This window comes from Anopheles gambiae, chromosome 3 (assembly GCF_943734735.2).
Source record: "Anopheles gambiae chromosome 3, idAnoGambNW_F1_1, whole genome shotgun sequence".
Lineage (NCBI taxonomy): Eukaryota > Metazoa > Arthropoda > Insecta > Diptera > Culicidae > Anopheles > Anopheles gambiae.
Window position 1 is genome coordinate 70,284,556 of NC_064602.1, and position 17,727 is coordinate 70,302,282.

Below are 17,727 nucleotides of genomic sequence, written 5' to 3' on the forward strand. Positions count from 1 at the left end.
AATCGCAACGATTTGGAAGCGCTGGCGACGGTCTTTTTTTACGGTTTTGCGACGGTTTTGGACCTTTCGACCGAGCTTTTGTCCTGTGGGCCAGAGTAGCCAGATTATATTTTCAGATTTCGGCAGGAGCACTGTTGAAAACGCGACAACTTAAATTTAATCAATTATTTTAACGATCAATTTTTTAAAGCTTTAACCACCGACAGCGAGATTCAAATTCAAATTTAAATGATTTTCTTTGACGAGCAATTCTCGAAATCCACACAACTGAATTTTTTTACTTATTAGGAACATTAAATTTTAACGAATAAAATTTTGAATTCACAACCCAAATAACCAAATCGTCCTTAACCCACTGTAAAACCACTTCAAACCCACGTGGGTTTGTGGTGGTCGATTCAGTCGCTAACCCACCAAATTTTAGAACACTCGGAGCTGCCAGTTCCGATCCACCCTCAACCCACCTTTTCCAAAAATGCTTTGAGGAAAAGTTTGGTCCAGGGTTGGCTAAGGTCAATATGCTGAACAGGATTTTAACTCTTCGATTGATTAAATTCATTAACTTACATCACTGCACTTCAACTTCAGCAATATTATTAGTCTATAAACTATGCACTGACCAGCGAAATGAAAGAGTCCACTCGCAAGTAAACAAACACACAGATACACATATTACACAAGGATGTTCCACAACAAACCAACTTAAACACACACGTTTACTTGCTTCCTATGCTTAATTAAATCACATTTTAACACAGGTGAAACACGTTGAGCGAATAAATTATCCGTTCATAAAAAACTGACTTCAATAACATTGAAGTGGCTGCTTCTGTGGCCGTGTGGCTTAACCCACCAAACTGACAGTTTTTTGGCTTTGTTTGATGGAACTGGATTTTTAGTACGAGAAATTGGTGGCGTTTTCGGTATCTTGATTATATGGGAACGAATGTAACATTTTTCAAGTGCCAGGCAAACAAACGTGCATCAGCGTGATAAGTAACAAATGTGCATAGCGATCCTTGAAAAACGACTGAAAAATCAAATATCTGTGATTTTCGGTAGGATAAATGGAAAATCGGTAGTTTTAGGGCGGTCATCTGTGAATCGGTAGGCATATAAAAAATCGGTAGGAATACAGATATATCAGTATTTCTGGTCACTCTGGCTATTGTTGAACGTCAAAAACCCTCGCCCTGCCCAACGGGGCTCCAGCCAAAAAAGGCGCTTTTGACATTCCATCCCAAACTGGGCTGGAAGAAAAGGGCTTTTAACGCTCCCGTCGCAGACGACACAGACACCAAGGAAGAGGCTCACCAGTTTGTGATCCGCTGCTCGTCGCGCATTAAATACCTTTCCACAGTTTCGGTTTCCCCTCGTTTACAGTACTATCGTGCGTTTAATTTCGTATCGTTTTACGCGTGCATCCTTCTCTTCTGCGTGAGGTGATAGAGTGAGTGCGTGAATGCCCAGCAAGGTGCAGAAAAAGATGTGTAAATAAAAGCAACGTACACGCACGCACGCACACAGCGCTACCTTTTTGTAAGGGTAAGGGCCGGGCGCAGGACGCGGGAGTGTGGAGTTTGCCGCGGGGCTGAAGAAGCCCTGGAACTTACTCGAGCCAGCAATACACAGCGAGCGAGAAATAACAAAGAAAAGGAGCGTGGTGTGCATCTCTTGGGAGTTGGGGTCTTCGTCCCCCCGCTGAATTTGTCATTCGGTTTGGTGGTGCACCAGCGCTGTCCCACTTCCCGGGGCGACGGGGTTGAAGTTGCCCGCGGAGCATACATTCCCCTACACACAACACATGCAAGGTGTGTTTGCGAGTGTGTGTGTGTGCGCGCGCGTGTCTGTCTCGCTGTGTGTGTCGCCGCGTCGTCGTCGTGTCCGCCTGTGTGTTATGTTGTTGAAGGCGCAAAGGGGCGGCTGATCGTCCGACGTCCGACGCGAGTGTTGTGAACTCTCCGTGCAGCATTCCACACGCCCGTTCGGTCATTCCCAGTTTTGTAAGAAAAGTGTCTTAAAGTGCCTTACTTAAAACAAAACACAACTCGTGTGTGTACGCTTACTGTGTTGAGAGGCTTCTTCTGTGTGCTTGTGTGCAAACGCCAACAACAGCAAAAAACCAGCAAAAATGTTCTCCAAGAAAAAGAAAAAGCCCCAAATTTCCTTCCCGAGCAACTTCGAGCACCGGGTGCACACCGGGTTCGACAAGCGGGAGGGCCGCTACGTGGGGCTGCCGCTCCAGTGGGCCTCGATCGTGGGCAACAATCAGATCCTGAAGTCATCGAACCGCCCACTCCCGCTGGTCGATCCGTCCGAAATTACGCCAACGGAAATACTCGACCTGAAGACGATCGTGCGCCCGCACGGCCCGCAGGGTGGTCCGCCGGCAGCGGGAGTCCCCGGCGGTCCCGCGGTGGCTGCGCCCGACCAGCAGGGCAAGCTGATCCTTCCCAAAACGTCCAACGTCGCCCGGTCCAACTCGCTGCGAAGCTCGAGCCCTCCGCGGGTACGCCGGGGAGATTTGCGTGCCAACACCAATGTGCCACCATCCGTGCCGGAAGAGCCGTCCCAGCAGCTGGGCGGTGGACAATCACCCTTCCCGGGGATGAACAACAATGGCGCGTTCCCGCCGGTGCCGGCCGCCAAGCCGTCCGGTGCAAACTATCCGCCAGTTTCACCCACCGGCACTATGCTGGAGACGAACTTTAACAACAACTTCGAGGCACACCATCAACAGCTTCAGCAGCAGCAGCAGCAGCAGATGGCACAGCATCAAATGCATATGCACCACATGCAACAGCAACAGCAGCAGCAGCAGCAACACCACCACATGCATCCACATCAAGCAGGCGCCGTTGGCGGGAATGTACAAGCAGCAGCAGGCCATGCAATTGCTCCACATATGAACGGTGGCAACCTATCCAACGCGGCCTCGCTGAACGGGACGACGGGCTCGAACGGCAACCTCACCAATCCGGTCAGTGTGCTAACGGAAACGTCCTCGCTGTATCATAACAGGTGAGTGGTGGATGCGACACAGAACCGGATTATGTTACGACGCCAAATGGTGCGGACCTGCCTGCCTGCGGGGCAGTGTGGTCAAATTTCGATTTCATAGACGGGGAGGGTCGGGCTTACAGGGTTTTTCAGGTGTTCTCATAGCTGTGGAACACTTAATTGACACCTTCTTACGTGAAATTAACTTAATGTAATGTGAATTGGACTCTATAGCACCCTTATTGGACATATCCAATAGGAATTTTCAAGTAGGATGACATAGAGTCCAATTGCCATCATATGAAGTTCAATTCCCATAAGAAAGAGTCAAGGAAGTGTCCCACAACTATGAGAACCCCTGGAAACCCCTGTAATGCCTCTTTTCTCTCCGTGTCTGTGGTTAGGTAAATGCAGAGGCCACACGAGGTGCATTTGGGGGCAAAATCGATCCAAGAAGCGCTGTGTGTAAACAAACATTAAATGTGTGTTTGGTGGTAGACTTTGTTGGAATGTGTGAGATGCGCTGCAACGACACACCAAGAAACGCCCCGCGAACGTCCAGGGAGGCCATCAAACAACGCGTAGTGCGCAGTGGAATGTGTTGTTGTTTACCTCCAAGAATGTGCGCGCGGTTTGTTTGCGTTTGCGAGGGGTTCCCGGGGGGCGGTGTGGAGAAAGGGTGTGGTTTTGATTTTTATCATATCCATTGCTTTTTTTTGTTCACCCAACACCGGGGCGCACATGCACATTAAACTTTGACTCTGTTTTCTTTTTTAGATGTTTTTTTTTCTTCTCCATTTCCTCTGTCGTTTGCCTTCTCGGGGCTCGAAGCTGCACTGGAAGAGAGAGAGAGAGAGGGAGTGGAAATGCGACGGCAAAGCGACTCTGATTGCATCCGGTGGCGCGGCTGCTGCATGGCCCAGATCTCCGTGTGCAGCCGCGTAACCATTTTGCGGAAATAGAACGCAAAGACGCCTATCGGTTGCTTAGCCAGCCATGACAGAGCGGATGGGGGCTTCTCCGTTTGGCAACTAGGCAACGACGCTGCTCTTCCCTGGATGGGAAGGGAGGGGGAGCAAAGACACAAATTGCGCGACACCTTTTCTTTGTACAAGATGCTTTTCCTAGCCATGCTAAGGCACATCTGCTGCGCTTAAAGTGCAATGTTTAAAGGGCAAAACGGGTTAATGACTTGTTTAGCTGTTGTTTTTTTCTTGTGTTGCACTTGGTGTGGAGAATTTTTGTCATTTAATGCTTCTGTTTTGTTGAATAATTGATGAAATGGTTGTATGTTTGCCCTCAAATTCCTGCAAATCAGCTCTCAAATGTTTATTTAATCTTTTTTTTCAAATAATTAATGTCAGTTGTTTGTTTTTAAATTAATCATATTTTGTCTTAAATTCAATTATCCCATCTGTATGGGTTCAATTTACCAAAACAATCCCTACCTATTCTCTACCTGCTAAACAGTGATCGGTGAAGTTCGAAATCAATGAACCGGAACTAACGAAAAATACAAAAAAACGCCGGAAGCACTTGACACACCACCACCCTGCACAAACAACAGAACGGCGAGTAATTGATACGTAATTGAGCAATCGCAGCCAAAGCGCAATGTCAATCAAGGAAAGTCGAAAGTAGAAACTAATGTCGTTCGGCCCCCCTCCCTGTCTCTCTCTACTCTTTCCTCAACGGCATTTCACTCCGGCATGAGGGGAAGCTTTTTACACATCCATCCTCATCAGTTGTGTAATCTAATTAGCTACACACGGCCAGCCGTTTGGACGCCGTTTGGTGCTGGGGGACAATGTTTGTGGTTGTGACATTCTCCTGATCTGCTGTCTCTTCTTTTTTTTTGGGAAGGTGACGTTAAAATTGAATTTCACGCGCGTCCACTCCCGAAAAAGGGATGCGAAAATTAGATTTTTTGTAAAGCTACACCCAGACAAAGCTTAACACAATTTATTAAATATTTAAAAGCCACCTTCCCGCGCGAAAGTAAATACAAAAAAGGGAACGCAGGGAAAGGGAAGAAAGAAAGCTACCAACCGCTAGAACGAGCGTGTTGTAATTAATGCTTTCTGGTCACGTGTATGTGTGAAGAGATGAAACTACCGACCAGCGGGGGTGAGAAAGGCAGGTGAGGTAACGGTAACCGGTAAAAGATTTGGTCATTTGAAGTCGTGCCACGCGATGTTTTGCTTACGCCGGACACGTTTTCGGCTCAAAATAGCACATTCGATTTGCCGCTCACAGCAGCACCAGCACCATTTCAGTTTCTCTCTGTTTCTCTCTCTCCTTCCACTGCTGCTGCTGCTGCTGCTCCGTGTCAATCGCTTTAGGGTGATTTGGAATTCAAAATCTTTGAAGCGGCTGGCAGCAGCCCTATAGGATCCACTAGCACGCTGGCTGGCTGTGGTGGAGTCACGCCAAACGGTGTGAATTAATATTTGACCCACTAGTCCCTCCGGAATACGTGCTTATCGTGATGTTGGTGGTGGAGACCAAATGAAGTCTGATGATGTTAAAAAAGCATTGTAAAATGACTGTCTTTTGTTAGTCGATAGCCTTATCTTGAGCCTTCATGTTAATACAGCACGTGGTTGCCGTTTTACTGGGCGCATTCGACAGATATTGGTGTGAAAACTACAGAGCAACTAAATTGTCAATTCAAAGTAATACATTTTCTTATCTTGTATGCAAAACTGTATGTTGTTTGGAACTATTTTTAATAAGTTATATGCTATCTTATTTAATATTTGCCGTTGGTAGCCACATGTAGATGCAAAGTTAATGCGCAATTTCTTATTTTGTGCGCAAAATACTATGTTTTCTATGCAATACTGACTTGAAACATTTACTAATTGTATTGTAAAATTAAATTTAAAAAAAAATCTTGTCAAAATCTAATAGGCAACCAAATATTTGGATAATGGCTAATAGGAAGATAAGGGCAGCAGCTTTAAACAAACAATACCAGGACGAAATCTCAACTGTTTATGACAATTACTTTTAAATTAATAGTTTTAACTAGCGGTGGGAACACATTTTTCATTGCTTGCGAGATGTTTTTCAACAGCCGTCAAATGCTGTATTTGCATCACAATAATTTACAGGGTTTTTCAAGTCAGTTTCTAATGAAAACGATGTTATTCATCACGTGGAAAATGATATTCCACATCGATCAGACATTTCATTTTCATCATAATAATTTTTAATTTCTTCAACATGATTTTCAACACTTCAACTGTCAACGGGTGATGCGATCCGGCTTCAAATCTCGCTGAAAAAACAGCAGCCAGTTGAAGTGCCGAAAATCATGCTGAAGAAATTAAAAATAATTATGATGAAAATGAAATGTCAGATCGATGTGGAATAACATTTTGCACGTGGTGATTAACAATGTTTACATTCAAAACTGGCTTGGAAACCTTGTATCCAGTTTATCCTTACGATTTTCAACACGTTTCAAGCTGGATTGAATTTGACTGTTCTTTTTGTGATGTGGTGAAAGTCATGTGTAAAAACTGAAATTTTATTATGATGCGAATACAATGTATGACCGCTGTTAAAAATCATCGTATAGGTGGTGAATAATGATGTGCACATTCGAAGTTGACTTGGAAAACCCCTGTTACATTACCCTTTACAGTAATGGGAAAACCTAATTTTCTTTAAAACAGTAGTTCGTTTCCCAGAGTCACCAGCGCGCTCATCGTGCATCGATTGTGTCTCCTCCTGTTTTTTTCTGGCTGTTGTCTTACTGCTGTGGCCAGATGTGCATTCATCCGTGGCCAGCACTTGCACATGCACTGTTTGGTCGCTGGAACGGGAACTTGCGGGATGGATAACACCGCTTGCACGTTTGCCCATGCAAAGGACAGCAATGAACCGGAACGTGGCAAGCGTCGATGGTGGCCGGGTGTTCAATTTCATATTCCTGTCCCCTTTGCGCCGGCACAACAAACTTTCATCCCCATTTCCTCCGTTCTGGCTGGACACCGCACGGTCTAATGGACTCACGAGCGCTCTTGCGTCGCTCTACCGGGCGTTCGATTTGTTTGGCAAAAGGGAGGAGCAGCGTTTGTTTTCATGCTATAAACCTCCCCCCGTAAACGTGGTGTGGGAGTTTAAAATATAAGAACTTAATTGTGTCTCGTTCCCACACCGAAAGGAAGGAGAGATTGTGTTCACTGGATGTGCTGTGTGTGTTCCTTGTTTGTCGATCATATGAGCACACCGAAACCGAATGTTGGTTAACCTTTGTGTGTTTTAGGAGGGAAGCGACGTTTTTTGTTGAAACAGAGTCCGAAAATTTAAAAACATTGTTAAAAAAGGGGGAAAAATCAAATGTTTGTATTTGTTGGGACAAGCATCTACATTGTTTGGAATGTAAATTGCCCATCAAAACACCCTCACACACACGCATACCATACTAAAAGCATTTTGTGTTTATTTTTAGATCGCAAAAATCCTCCCCCACCGGTTCGGATGGAATGCAGCGGCCCGGCGGCTACCCGAATGCAGCACCATATCCTGGCCCGATGCAGGCCGGTAACAGCTTCCCCGGAATGGCCCAGGGTGCTGGTGGTGGTGGTCCACCACCTCCATTACACAGTAAACCACAGGGACAAAACCATCCCGGACAGCAGCAGCAGCAACAACAGGACCCGCACGGTCATCTGAGCGACGCTAACAATGGCAACCATCTTCCGCCGGGTCATCACCATCACCACCATCATCATCAAATGATGGGCGTGCAGGGTGGTAACACCGGTTCACAACCCTCCGGTTCGCAGCTGTCCCCGTCCGGTCTGCACCATCATCATCAGCATGCTCACCATCATGGAGCGCAGCAGCAGCAGCAGCAGCAACAACAGCAACAAATGCAACCGACGCCATTACAGATGGGCGGCAATAATCAGATGCCAAATCACCATCATCACCATAACCACAATGCGATGGTGCACAACCATCAGAAGATGCCATCCCCGTCGTCGTCGTCGTCCACTGGCGCTCCGACCGTAGCGACCGACCCGAACCACATGTTCAGCAACAACAACTCCATCAGCAATGCGAAGAGCAATTCGCGGGCCTCCAGCTCGAGCGGGGGCAATGTGTCCGTCGCACAGAGTACCGCGTCCACCACGCAGAGCGGTCAGAGCCAGCAGCAGCCACCGGTGAAAACGGAGCAAAGGCTTACCCACGAGCAGGTACGGGCATCGTTTTGTTTTGTTTTCCTAATGAAAACACACACACTTTTAATTGATTATTGATTTGTGTTTCCCTCCCCATCCCGCCTTTGTGTGCAGTTCCGTGCCGCGCTGCAGATGGTGGTGTCGGCCGGCGATCCGCGTGAAAACTTGGAAAATTACACCAAAATCGGCGAAGGATCGACCGGCACGGTGTGCATTGCGACGGACAAATCAACCGGTACGTTTCTGCTTGGTGAACTGAACGCCAATCCAATGACAGGAATGGCCTTTTAATTAATCGTTTTTGTGTACTTGCAACTCCCCTTTCCCCCATGCACAGGACGCCAAGTGGCGGTGAAGCAGATGGACCTGCGGAAGCAGCAGCGCCGGGAACTGCTGTTCAACGAGGTCGTCATTATGCGCGACTACCACCATCCGAACATTGTGGAAACGTACAGCAGCTTCCTGGTGAACGACGAGCTGTGGGTGGTGATGGAGTTCCTCGAGGGCGGTGCACTTACCGACATTGTGACCAACTCGCGCATGGACGAGGAGCAAATCGCAACCGTGTGCAAGCAGTGCCTGAAAGCGCTCTCGTATCTTCATTCACAGGTGAGTGATTCTTAAAAGTTTCTCAATAAAAAATCAAATAAAAGCTAACACAACCACGCTATCTTCTTCCTCCCACCCCACAGGGTGTCATCCATCGAGACATCAAGTCCGACTCGATTCTGCTCGCCTCGGACGGACGCGTCAAGCTGTCCGACTTTGGCTTTTGTGCGCAAGTGTCGCAGGAGTTGCCGAAGCGTAAATCACTCGTCGGCACACCGTACTGGATGTCGCCGGAAGTGATCTCCCGATTGCCGTACGGCCCGGAGGTAGACATCTGGTCGCTCGGCATCATGGTGATCGAGATGATAGACGGTGAGCCACCGTTCTTCAACGAGCCGCCGCTGCAAGCGATGCGCCGCATCCGCGACATGCCACCGCCAAAGCTGAAAAACTCCCACAAAGTGTCCAGCCGGCTGCAGAACTTCCTCGACCGGATGCTGGTGCGGGATCCGGTGCAGCGTGCGACGGCCGCGGAGCTGCTCGCCCATCCGTTCCTGCGGCAGGCCGGGCCACCGTCGCTGCTCGTGCCGCTGATGCGTGGCGCCCGGCACAGTAACTGTTGAGGCCGGGAATTGCCATTCCAGAGCCATTCCAGCGCCATTCCAGAGCCAACCAAAAGAATCTCCTCTCTCTAGCACTCTGCTTGTTTCCGGGAAAGCGGAAAACGGCAAACGGAGTTTTGCACATCGAAAACGAATGCTCGTAAAGCATATATGAGCATGAGAACAGTAATGGGCGCGGCAAACCGCCCGTGTGGGTAAGACATTTTGTTGCATTTATTTGTGGGAAGGGTTTTTAGCGGAAAGTGAAAGGATTGTTAAGCGAAAAGAATCGCTTTCCTTCTGTTCGTTACGTATGGTTTCATCTTAAACGAATTTTTGCTGTACATAGTTTACCCAGCGACATCGAAACATTGAGGATACACGTACAATAACGACGTGTTACTTAGGGTGTAACGCGTTACACTACGTACGAATCGGACGAATCAATTGAATCTGCTTAACACAACTGGTAGCTGTAACACATGAGCCTAGTATTTAGCTACGACATTCCAGTATTTAGCTGCACGGATTAAACTTTTAACATTAATCTCCCTTCTTTCTTTGATCCCCAAAACGAAACCAATAAAAAAACGTAAATGGTTTCTGCGTATAAAATGGCAAGTGAAACAGGAAAGGGGCCATTGTTAGGATATGTTTCTGTAATATGTTTTGTTTTTAATATTTGTATAATCCCGCTTACCCTTACGTATTAGGAGTTGAACAGTTGCATTTTTATAACACCGAACGCGAGAGTTAAGTAACACTTTGCAGTTAAAATGTTATATTTAAAGAAGCGCGAGTGAAACGAAACGTTGTTATTCCACAATTAGTGCAGGTGCAGTGTTGAGCTGCTGATAGTGCGGCGTATTTTAACGTGTATTAGATATTAACCTCTGTGGCCTTTCCTGTATTTCAAATGTATAAAACAAAAACACCGAAACGAACGAAACTCATTCACTGCGAAGAAAGTATTGGAGCTTAACCAGCTTTATCTCACCACCACTCCACACACGTCAATTAACAAAGACTGCACGAAAAAAAGCAGTCAAAATGCGGGTTTAGACCTTTTTTCGCTTTTGCGCTCAATCTGTAGCTCATTGTACTGGTTTTTTGAGAAACATTATGAGACTGTCTCCTGTTTTCCTCTTGTCCGATCGGGTTAGAATCTCCTCTGGTAGTAGGAAACATTCCTTGTGTGTGTATAACACACACACAATCACACCGACTCTTTTACATATAATCGAAATGTGCCGAACAGAGTGTAATCGTTGTATTAGGTGCGATTGCTACAATAACAACAACAAAAATGCTGTAGTAGAAGAGCGATAGTTGCAAAACAATACAAAGTATTATAAAGTGTGAGACAAGAGACGTTTTTAGACATAAACAGCTAAACACAGAACACAGACAGAAAGGGAAGAGAAGTACACGCGCTTACCTACCTTTCCGATAGGGGCAGTTAGTAGCAGCTGTTGGAGTAATTTTATACTACACAAAAAACGACGATCGAATTTTGGGAAATAAATTGATTAAAAATCTCACATCATTATTTGTGATACAGCACAGCGACAGAGAAGAGAAAACGCATCCGATGAGACCACCGTTTTGAATGTTGTAAGAATTTATTGTTAGAATTGTTTTTCCCACTATTTTTAAGTGATTCCTATTTACACGGGGTACGCGATTGGTATTTTTGCAGTATTATAAGGGTAGTTTTGTTTGTTTGTTTGTGTTTTTTTTAATACGATAGCCTGTAAAACTTGTTGCAGCATAATACGACATTTAATAATGCTCACATGGATGGGTTCGATTTACGACACCAGGCGAACAACCAACATAAGCTCATCCGCTCTCTTTTTGACCAAACTGTCTCTTATTCATTCTAGTCTTTTTTTCTAGTGTGTAATGCTTTATCTCGTTTAGCTTTCATGCAGCAAAACCTATACTAATCGCGCCAATACTTTCTTTCTATTTTGCCTCACATCATCAATTCGCACCATTAAGCTGCATCGTCACACTCGCTGTGCCTATTATTGGCCATATTGGTTGATTATATTTTTATTTTTATTGGTTCCTCGTTAGGTTTAAAATTATGCCACTTTGAAGCAAAAAGCCACTTAACATGTCACGGACGCTCCTACCGCCGCCGTCTTTCTACCATCCAAAAATGTGAAATCTGCTCTATCTAATCGATTTTATAGTCTATTTAATGTAAAGAAGTACGGTATCAAAACACCAGCGACGTGTGGTTCGTTTGTGGAAAAAACGATGGCAAAAATGGCAAAATATGGCGGGGATTGCTGCGCGGTAGTGGATCTCTAGTGCATGCTTCCATCACGCATATTTAGGACGATTAAGGGAACGGGGGGAACGATCTGAGAACCTGTAATCCTTCACAACAAGTAAAAACATCGATGGCAACAACGGGAAAACTGTAACCGATAACACCGATGACCTGCAGAGCGCTCACACTACACAGGCCTCCGCGTCACTATACCCTTTACTATAGTACTTTAGTACGTTCAACAGTGACAAGGTTGTGGCTCGCTTTGCGCTTATTATTCAGCAGCAAACCACATGCACATTCATATGTGGAAAAGGGAGCCTTTTCGTAAAATATATGCGTTTATTTGTTAATGCTTTGTTGCTGCATTGCAGACACGCTTAGCGATGTTATAGCGAGCGAACAAGCGCGTTACCCCTCTTAGTAAGCGTTAAGTTACTGCGCGTTACGGTTACTACACTCTACGTTACTGCTGTTTGGGTTGCCGTTTTTGTTTGGTTTGTTTTGGTTGTCTTTTTTTTAGTGATAAGTCTTTTTTATAATTGGTTTTTACTGTAACTGTGGTAGTATTTTGGGAGTGTTAAACGTTAACCATCAAGAAGACATATGTATTCTGGGTGTATGATACGCCCGTGGTTTCGGTCCTTGTGAAGACATTTTATATGTATCGTTTTGAACTGCTTAATTGGCATCATATTTTTTGGGGACGATTCTCGTTTACTGTAGATGGTTGTGTTTGCGGTGAAAAAGGACAAGAGTGCTAAGCAGATACATATACACTTTTGCCTTTAATTTACAAAAAAAATAAGAGAGAAACAGGAGTTCTCTTGGAACCGATCAACTAAAATCCTAAGAGACACAGCAAATATAACTTAATACGTTACGTAGAAGACATCACATATCGTATAGAAGTAGTTTTTCCTACATTGGAGGTATTCCCTTGATTGCACACTGATTAGTAGAAAATAACACAGTTAATAAGAAGTACTCCAAAAGAGAAGAAGCTTTCCCCTTACAGAAGTGAAGAGTACACGTAACGACCATTCCACCAAACATCAGCTAAACCTCAAGTAAACTACAACACACGCACGAACTCCGAATGCACTTTGTGACACTTTGTAAAAGCAGGACGAGACAAACTTGCTGGGGACGAGGACTTATTCTGGGCTCATTTACTTCCTCCTCTCTCTCCCTCTCTTTGTGTGAGTATGGGTAAATAAATCTTACTCTTTTGTGCAGAAGAGACTTGGGTCGCGTCCTCCTCTTCCTCCTCCTCCTCCTCCCGGGAGCTCCTGCGGCGATCAGTTCTCGATCTCGAGCGCCGTATCGTCGATGGTGTGCAGCCAGTTGAAGATCAGCATGTGCCGCTCGTACTTGGACAGCGGTTTGCCCCGCTCGTTCTCAATGTCGTGGAAAGTGAGATGCTTCTTCGGACCGTGGTGTACACCGCGAGCAACACCTCCGGTTGTCTTTTTACCGGGATGGTCCGCGAGTGCCTCACCACCACCACCACCACCCGGTGGTGCCGGTGAGCTGGTCGATTTTCCACCCACGGGCGAGGCGGACGCATTGGACAGGCTGGTCGAGGGTACGATCAGCTCGGTTGGCCCCGGATTGGTGGCGGCAAAGGCTGCCGCCTCCAGCCGGTCGAGGTTGAACTCGCTCTGGGAGAGCCGCTCCAGCGCACGGTAGGTCGTGAACAGCCGGCGGCGTATGTAGTTCTGCCGTATCTTCTTGTTGACCGAGCTGATCAGGTCCGTTACGGTGAAGCTTGGTGCGGGCGGGTTGGTCGTGGTCAGTGTCGGTACATGGCCGGCCGATTGGCCACCGTGCGGGGAGGGAAGCTGCGAGGTGGACGCTAGCTCACCGACCGCTACCCAGGTCGAGTAGGAGCGGGACGCATGCTCCAGCCGGGAGTGATCGAAAAGGTACCCGACCTTCTGGAAGGGCGTGAGCGCGAGCTCCGAAGAGGACAGGCGGCCAAGTTGGTGCTGATCGGAGGGCAGCTGATAGATGTCGGTCGTGCTGAAGCTCTTGTGGATGCCCAGTGCGGCCGACAGTGTGGCACAGTTCCGGATGAGATCGTTACTTTCGTTCCAGCGCTCGGTCAGGGTGGAGGACCTACTTTCAGAATTTGAAAGAAAACTTTAGAAATCACAACTCCCAGATATATGTAGTGCCCAAAACCATCCCCCCCCAGTTCCTTTCATACCGATTCCTTTTGCTATCCTTTGGATTGAGCAGACTGCCGAGCTTTTCCTCCATCGTGCGGTTGAGCAGGCTGCAGCTGGACCGGTTCAGTACGCTGGTCGCCTCCGAGTTCATGGACGACACGGAAATCGATATCAGGGACAGGTCGGTGGAGAAGCTTTCGTGCGACGGCGAGCGCAGGATACGGTTCGTTACCGCTAGCGCCGGTGTGGTGGTGGAGGTGGAGGCGGTACTTTTCTGTGACGCCATTCGAGTTCGGGACGCACCGGGGTGGAGTTGTCTGGAATAAACGCAGAGCGGATGCCTGATGCTTTATGATCATTGGAAGTAGTTGGTAGGTGTAGGCTCCATGCTGTTTGTCTAGTAATATACCAGCCCTTCCCCAACCTACAACTTCCAACCAGCAGCGGGTGAATACAAATGAGCTAGCAACCGGGCTACCTGAGCCTGGGAGTTTAAATTTAGAATAGCTGCGACAACGGATTAATGCCAATCAATTTCCCCCGAATGATGCGACACCGGGCACCGGGCTCAATAGTTATAATCGCTTTCACTGCTAATCCCGATGTATGGATTATTAAGTAGAGCCACTGTGTGTCCTTTTTTTCATCGACACGGTAATAATCGGAAGGTTTCAGTTTTTTGTTCCAGTTCCTATGAAAGGATGTAGTGAGCGGTTGCAGAGCTCTAGAGATGGACGGTACGCGATACCGGTTGATATGCATGAAAGCCGTGGCAGGCGTTCGTGCCTAATGGGATATTGTGGTGGATATATTTTTACACCATCGCCCTTCCCTTTCCCCGTATACTCTATTGATAGTCGGTTATGGAAGCATCGTCACCCGGCGCGGGTGTATGCATGTATGATTTATGGATGCTCGCTACGCATGGAGATAGACTAAGAATGGGGACTTTTGTCTTTTTTTGTTAGTGGTGCTTTTTTTACATTAATTGGAGCACACCACCAACGTCTGTTTACTGTCTATCTTCTAAAGAAGATCCTTTAAATGTATTGATGGCAACCAAAAAGAGTTATACAATTTCCTTCTTGATGTCATCCAGAATTTTCCAAAAATTCTTTAAAGATTCCAGAATTGCCTTCATGTATATCTTGAGGATTGGAGAAGTCTGATCTGACCTAGACCTTGAGAGATGACTTCGATAGGTTGAATATGAGTTTGTCCCCAGATAGGTACAGGGTCCTGAGACAACCAGCAAATGCTCGAAACCAATTCTTGAATCCTGACAAGTAACCAGCACCAGGACCAGGGAAGATATTATTTTGAGGATCCAATTCCAAGAATTGTGTAACCGTTTTATCAATTCATTTTCTTCTCTTTTCGATTTGTCACCATAACGTTAGTCGATCTATTCCGGCCATAAGGCACTAATTGACTTCTGTGGACTACCTGTGACGGATTTGGTTTACGGGTAATAGGATAGTCAATCCTCAGCTAAGTTGTGTAACGAGTGTTCTACTGGACTGGAGTAATACGTTCTACGGCTGGAATAAACTAAAATATCAGTTCCTGGTTAGTAATAGATCAGGCAAGATGGTTTCAATGGTTCTTGTCCTCTACAAAATACTTTGCATCGTAGCTCAGCAAATTTACCAATGAAAAGTTCAAGTATTCCGTACCATGAGAAATACGAGATATGAAGAGTACAATTCTTAACTTATTTGAATAAACTTATCGAAATAGCTGCATATGAATGCTCGTTATTCCAGAATGATTGTTTTTCGTTAATTCCAGATAGTGGAAAAAGTTTCTAGAAAACCTCTAAATCTGGCATCAAAAATAACCCTTTCTCAGTATTTCACGTTTCCAACGAAGCGTCTAATTAAACACCTCCAATAATCGGCAGACATCTGCAGAAAGGATAAAGCAAAGTGTAATACGAACAAATCCGCCGTTCGACATAATTGCAATTCGTACGGACCTTTAGCACGCCATTGCCAGTGGCGGGGGACAATGAGAATCGTAGAATTTTGCACCAAAAGCCCCTTTCTTTCCAAGGCATATGTTTTGTCACAATTAACTCAGCAAATCAGGCCTGTTTTCCCCGACAACGACAGTTTCCCCGAATGTCTATTTCTGGCCCCCTTCTGGGAAAGTTTTCGCACGTGTGCGAAACACACGAAAAAGTGGAAATCATGCTTTCGCTGCCGGATCGAACGCGATTAGCCGACAATCGTGGTGCGTACAGTTCTTGCCCGTTTTTTCTATGTAATTAATTAATGGGATTAAAAACAGACCTAAGCGCCTTGGCATGATGTCTCTAGAATGTTCAAAAGTCACAATTGGGGACAGGTTACACGAAGGTTTGGAAGGTTCGTGGAACAGGGGGAAAACAAGTCACTGGGCATACTGCTGCATAATTTAGTTGCAGCAGTGCCTTGTTTGCCTACTAATTCACGCTTTATGTCTCTTATTTACCTTGTGTCACACGCCTGGCTACTGGGTACCGGACCAGTTGACCCGGTTAGTAGCGTCGTCCGACCGTTCCGTCGGGTGTTGTTGCTGATGAAGTCCTTAACTCCAAATCAGGACCGAAAATCTCGGAACAGTGTGTATGTGTGTGTGTGTTTGTCCTGTTGAATCAATACCACACACGCACGCTGTAACACACGAGCTTCTGGGGGACACCTCCGAACGCTGTGATTTTGACTGGATACGTTTTGATGTTTCTATTCACAAAATCCTGCCAGACAACGATAAGCTACGAATAATCGACAAACCGTCTTACCGGAAGTCGCGCAAAACTTTCCACACGCACACACAGTTTTTGGCACTCCCAAGATAATCTCCCCGTTTTTCTGCTTTTCTATGTGACCATACAAACGAGTCAATTCCGACACCGAAACTCCTCGTGCCACTGGCTTCGGCACAAAACTGAGAGGCCGCTGGTGTTGCAAGCGGTCCTGCTCTATCCTACTCGCTCGCCAACCGGAACCCGCTCGAATATCGATTAGCTGCTGCTGCTGTGGGGCTCCCCGGGGCACTTGGCGTGTGCACGGGTGCACTGGTCATATGGCACAGTGCCAAGTACGGGGACGGCGGGGGCAACATTTACCAACAAGGAAGTATCATCCTGTCGGCATCCTGTTTCTCAGGGCAGACAAGGGCGATGTAATAATAACCACAGCTGGGAGCTGGGGCGTCCGTATGGTCTACTACTAGATATCACACACACAGTTTTCACGCACTTTTCACGCCTGCCTTCCCGACATCAAACATCGAATCAAGGGTCCAATCCCGACAGGACCGATTTATTATCACAGATTACCCCTATCCACAACGGACACGCTTTGATCTTGGGGTTTCGCACACGTCAACGCCCCATTCGTGTTATGTTATCCTGCCTGGAAAAAAGGGGGGCTTTTGCGACGGAGCTTTTTCACGTTTGGTTTTTCGCTTTTTCCGTCGGCCTCGCTTTAGCCAAAACACCCACAAGAAGGCTCCGCGTTCACGATGTTCACTTCACATGCACACACACACACACACGTGCGCAGTTAAATTTTGCTCCCACTCCCTCCCCGAGGTCTGGCAGAACGTTTCCCTTTTCCACCTATTTCTGCTGCCTGCCTAGACCGTGACCAAGCGTGCTAGCAACCAACGGCCGCCTTTGATGGCGAAAATCCAATGCGACATTCGCAACACGTCGTCCTCGTCGTTGTGGTCGATTGTGCTGTAATATTGCGTCCGTCCGTCCGTCCGTGCAGCGTCGAGACTGAATGCCCGAGATGGGCCCGAGCGTATGAAGGAATGTTCCCTACGACCCGGCATTATTATATTTTGGCCATCGCAGCCTTCCCCATTTCCTAAAAACCCTTCCCTGCTGATGTTAAGCAGCTCGTTCGTCCGTGTGTCCGGTCGGTTCG

At 46.7% G+C, this 17,727-nt stretch overlaps 2 protein-coding genes across 4 annotated transcripts; one reads left to right on the plus strand and one right to left on the minus strand.

Moving 5' to 3' along the window:
* The first annotated feature begins 1,200 nt into the window (after nucleotides 1-1,200).
* Nucleotides 1,201-10,890, plus strand: LOC1271082 (serine/threonine-protein kinase PAK mbt). The gene is made up of 5 exons (XM_061659467.1): nucleotides 1,201-3,021; nucleotides 7,463-8,213; nucleotides 8,313-8,433; nucleotides 8,536-8,807; nucleotides 8,891-10,890. The coding sequence occupies exons 1-5, from the start codon at nucleotides 2,132-2,134 to the stop codon at nucleotides 9,368-9,370; spliced, it is 2,514 nt and encodes an 837-aa protein (XP_061515451.1). The 5' UTR covers nucleotides 1,201-2,131; the 3' UTR covers nucleotides 9,371-10,890.
* Nucleotides 10,891-10,941: 51 nt separating this feature from the next.
* Nucleotides 10,942-17,658, minus strand: LOC133393657 (uncharacterized). 3 transcript variants are annotated; one of them, XM_061659469.1, is made up of 3 exons: nucleotides 16,283-17,658; nucleotides 13,846-14,148; nucleotides 10,942-13,757 (listed from the first exon to the last, which is right to left on the minus strand). In XM_061659469.1, exons 2-3 carry the CDS (start codon nucleotides 14,091-14,093, stop codon nucleotides 12,935-12,937), a joined length of 1,071 nt encoding a protein of 356 aa, XP_061515453.1. In that variant the 5' UTR covers nucleotides 14,094-14,148; nucleotides 16,283-17,658; the 3' UTR covers nucleotides 10,942-12,934. The 3 variants fall into 3 exon arrangements, with proteins under 3 accessions (XP_061515453.1, XP_061515452.1, XP_061515454.1); XM_061659468.1 differs by having other exon boundaries at nucleotides 13,846-14,124; nucleotides 16,283-17,655; XM_061659470.1 differs by having other exon boundaries at nucleotides 10,942-13,754; nucleotides 13,846-14,124; nucleotides 16,283-17,648.
* Nucleotides 17,659-17,727: the final 69 nt, after the last annotated feature.